This window comes from Stegastes partitus, unplaced genomic scaffold (assembly GCF_000690725.1).
Source record: "Stegastes partitus isolate 25-593 unplaced genomic scaffold, Stegastes_partitus-1.0.2 Scaffold807, whole genome shotgun sequence".
NCBI classification, from domain to species: domain Eukaryota; kingdom Metazoa; phylum Chordata; class Actinopteri; family Pomacentridae; genus Stegastes; species Stegastes partitus.
In genome coordinates this window covers 39,004-43,058 of record NW_007578538.1, presented here as the reverse complement: position 1 = coordinate 43,058, position 4,055 = coordinate 39,004, and the positions used below count along the sequence as shown (strand labels likewise).

General features: G+C 44.6%; 1 protein-coding gene across 1 annotated transcript in view; it reads right to left on the bottom strand.

Annotated features, from left to right (window-relative positions):
• The window catches only part of LOC103365071 (tripartite motif-containing protein 16-like), a 20,482-nt gene that overhangs the window by 5,989 nt on the left and 10,438 nt on the right, over nucleotides 1-4,055 (bottom strand). Inside the window, exon 2 of the mRNA XM_008292402.1 lies at nucleotides 2,507-2,694. Within this exon, the coding sequence (XP_008290624.1) occupies nucleotides 2,507-2,694 (188 nt within the window). The remainder of the gene's footprint in view (nucleotides 1-2,506; nucleotides 2,695-4,055) is intronic.

Here is a 4,055-nt window from a genome sequence, read left to right as displayed (position 1 = left end):
TTGGGGTCCAAATGGACGATGACCCAGGTCAGGAATCAGAACTACTCTGTTTGTTGTTAAAAGAATCCACACAGCGAACAGTGAAAATAACAACTTTGCTTTATAATCGGCTCTTTTGGCGAAACATACGAACACATACGAGGAGTTTGGCTTCACAAAGTAAAAGACGTGTGCTTTTAAACGGGGCAGCAGGTTCAATCAGTGTTCAGCTGGAAGAGCAAAGGAACCAGATCCCAAACTGACTGAACTGTCGCAGTGGAGACCTGGACTGAGACGGATTTCTGAAAACCAGATGAAGTCTTTGAAACCAGATGCGCACAGAGCTATGAGATGGGCGACACATTAAAGGAGAAACCCGAACAATTCAGCCCCACGTTGAGGAGATCTGGTTGCATGTTGGACACCTGACTGGGACTCTTTATGTGTTTGTTTCCTTTCATTTGTCACCGGTTTGTGAATCCATCGTCCCATGTTCACAAAAGACAAGAACGACTGAACAGCTCGGTAGCAGGAAAATCAAACATCTTTTTCTTTTTTAGTTCTGCATACAAAAGCAAAAAATGGGTCTTCAGAGGTCCAGGAGCTCATTTTTCAGATATTAAAACTCTCATTTTATTCCATATTACTTGAGCTAAAAGCGTCACATTTCATAACACGCTGGTTATTCTGGATCATCCACAGACCTGGACTTGAGGGAGACAGGTTTCATTTTACCGGTGGAGATGATTGCGGTGGACTTTTATTGACTTCTGCCTGAAACATCTGAAATAAGTGATATTGCAGCAGGGACGCGGCGTCGGCTCGTCGCCTCAGGGACTCGGTCATGTTCCAAACAAAGGCGGTGGTAGCGGTTGAGCCAGCCAGGTGGTCGGTGCAGCCTCGACCAAAACATCCACAGCTAGCGCCGCAAAACGTGGCCTGATGTCAGCCTTTGATTGGTGCAGAAGAGGACTCCTTGAACACCCAGTAGGAACACCAGATATCATGAATCCATGTCACATCATCAAGAGTTATATCACCTGATAGTAATTACATCACCTCTAAGTGTGAGATTAACAAGGAACAGTTTAGATGTACAGTAATTAGAACACAGACCCTACAGTAGGAACTTGGTGCAACAAAGCTCAGCACAGCTTTCGTCCACTCTCACCTGCTCAACATGCTTTTGATTCTGAAATTCATTATTTCACTGAATTCTAATGGTTTTTTCTGACACCTTTGCTGCCAGATTGTCACAGTTTGTTTTGTCGCTGGATGTTTTTTACAGTGTGGTTCCACCCAGATTCAAAGGTCTCCATCACACCACGGAGAACCTTTGACCACAGATACACAGGGTCTATAAACCTTATCCATGTTTATTGGTTTACAACACTGAATCAAAGACAGGATAATAGACTTGAAAAAATATCAGATGTAAAATAAGTCTGTATGTAAGATGAGTGAGGGAGGCCACCAAGACCCCTACGACTCCTCTGAAGGAGTTACCAGCTTCAGTGGCTGAGATGAGAGGCTGTGCAGAGAACAACTGATTCTTGTTCTTCACCAGTCAAAGCTTGACGGGAGAACAACGAATAAAAATCCACTGTTGAATAAAACTCAAGTTAAATCTGGACTAGAGTTCACTAGAAGACACTTGGAGACTCTGAAGTCACCTGGAAAAAGGTTCTGTGGTCTGAGGAGACCAGAATTGAGCCTTTTGGTCATCAGACTAGACGCTGTGTTTGGCAGACATTAAACTCTGCACATCATCATAAACACACCATCCCCGTGGTGAAGCATGGTGGCGGCAGCATCATGATGTGGGGACCTCTGGCTCGGTGCTCAATCTGGTGATGAAGTAGTTGTTTGTATATATGCTGAGGGAAGAACATCCAGGTGAATAAAACCAATCAGCTGGTGTGACATGAATACATCTTCTAAAGCGTTCAACAGCTCCTGCAGGTATATGTTCAGTTGATGTGGATCAGAGATGTGGACTCGAGTCGCACGCAGAGAGACTTCAGACTCGACTTGGACTCGTGTTTTGGGACCGTGAACAATCATGTTTTCTTTTTTCCTTTCCTTTCTTTTTTTTGGGGGGAAACTCTCTGATGTCTGACGAGGTTTGTGGAAGAGGCATGCCAACGTCTTCCCGAGGCTCTGTCTTGTGGCTATGAGAGCGCTCGCTGTTCCTGCCACCAGTGCACCAGTGGAGAGGCTGTTCAGTCACGGAGGCCTAACAATGCGCCCTCAGCCAGGCTTAGTGCAAGGACATGGTCCAGGTTGATCTTTCTGAAATGTCACCATTCTGTTGCCTGATACTTTTCTAGGTCTGACAGCAGGCCTCTGGAAGACACCTACAAGCCTGTTCATGTTTAGCCGGTGTATGAAGAGGGAAATAAGAGGAACCATTCTGATCTTATTGTAGGTTTATTAGTGTTGAATGTTTTGTTCTCGGCAGAACAACACCGTTGATTATATAATGTTCAGGTTCTCTGTTCAGACATGTGGAGTGTGCTTTTATTACCTGACAGTTTCGGCGAAAACTCTCGCCTTCTTCTGAGCTGACACTGACAGCGGGTGACGTGTCAGCCGGCAGATTTTGACAGCCGGCACCTGTGGCAGGTCCAGCAGAGCCGCCAGATCCGCCGGGCAAGCCACGCCCACACCGAATGGTATGTGGTGGTGAGCCCAGCAGACCCTCATCTCTGAAGACTGTCAGGTAATAAAAGCACACTCTACATGTCTGAACAGAGAACCTGAACATTATATTATCAGTAAGAAGACATGATGAACGTTTTCGAGCCGACACTGTTGATTGTTTCCACAGAAAGTCACTGTTTCATGAGTAAACCAGTCCAGACAGCCAATCAGTCCAATGATTTTGCTTTTAGAGTTTTGCTTTTATGCAAGGAATCATTTTTGTCCTGCAAAGAAAGGAGCCTTTAGGAACAAAACTGGTCGTGTTTTCATGTCACCAGTTCATAAATTTATAGGATTTTTCAGATAATGTGGCAGCAATAGTTTTGATTTTTTTTGTGAACATTTTTTTTTAATTTCAAATGGCACAGAAGTACCATATGCAAGTGTTTAAAGTACTCTGAAGTGTTTTTTTCACAAGTTGTTTGCATTTAGCTAAAGTGTGATGCTTTGCACTCATTAGAAGGATGTTAATTAGCCTCCAATGCCTCTGACTGGGTGTATCATTTTCTATGTGTTTGTTCTTACTGTGGTCCGACTGAGCTGCACAATAGGGGGCAGGATACATCCTAACTGTATGTTCACGTTGGAAGAACACAGTTTCCTTTAAAGTCCAGCTCTGTGGACACTGTGGTGACGTGGTGCACACTTTAACCAGCCGGCCACGAGTTTCACAGTTAAACTCTGAAACACAGAATATGTGCACAGACACAGACTGGGTTCAGTGAGGGAGGAGGCCCGGATGTCTTCTGTGGTTACTCTGGTGCAGTCGCTGTGGCAGAAGTCAGTCAGCGCTCACAAACTCCTCCTGTGGCAGCTTACAGACACTTTCTGCAGCAGCAAAGAGTCTTTCTGTTCTTGGTTTAGGGATTTGCAGATCAAGTTCTGAGATGAGTTTAGATGATCTGGCGTGTCCAGAGCGACTGACGTCGGCAGGTTTTCAGCGGTCTTCAGGTCAGCGGGCTGTGATGCTCAACAGCTTCAGCTTGTGTTTCTTGAAGTAGCTTGTGATGATGCTGAGGTCTGCTTTGGACTGCTGTCCTGCTGTCAAAGCCACTTTTCCATTTCGGCTTCACAGACTGCATTCACAGACATTTCTATCCTAAATGTGCTGATGTTTCGTGGGATCACAGCCCTAAAGCGCCCGTTGTTTCTAAACACAGACGTTTAAACATATCTGTATATAATAAAGAGTTGAAAATAAAATGACAAGAAGCTACATTTGTACTTGATTCACGTAACTGCACAATGACGGTGTTTTCCTAAATGTAGACTCCAGCTGTTGAGTCTTCGCTGCTGTCAGGAATGTCATTCTAAAGGAGAAACACCCACGTGTGACTTGAAAAAAACATTTCCCACAAAATCTAAAACTGTCA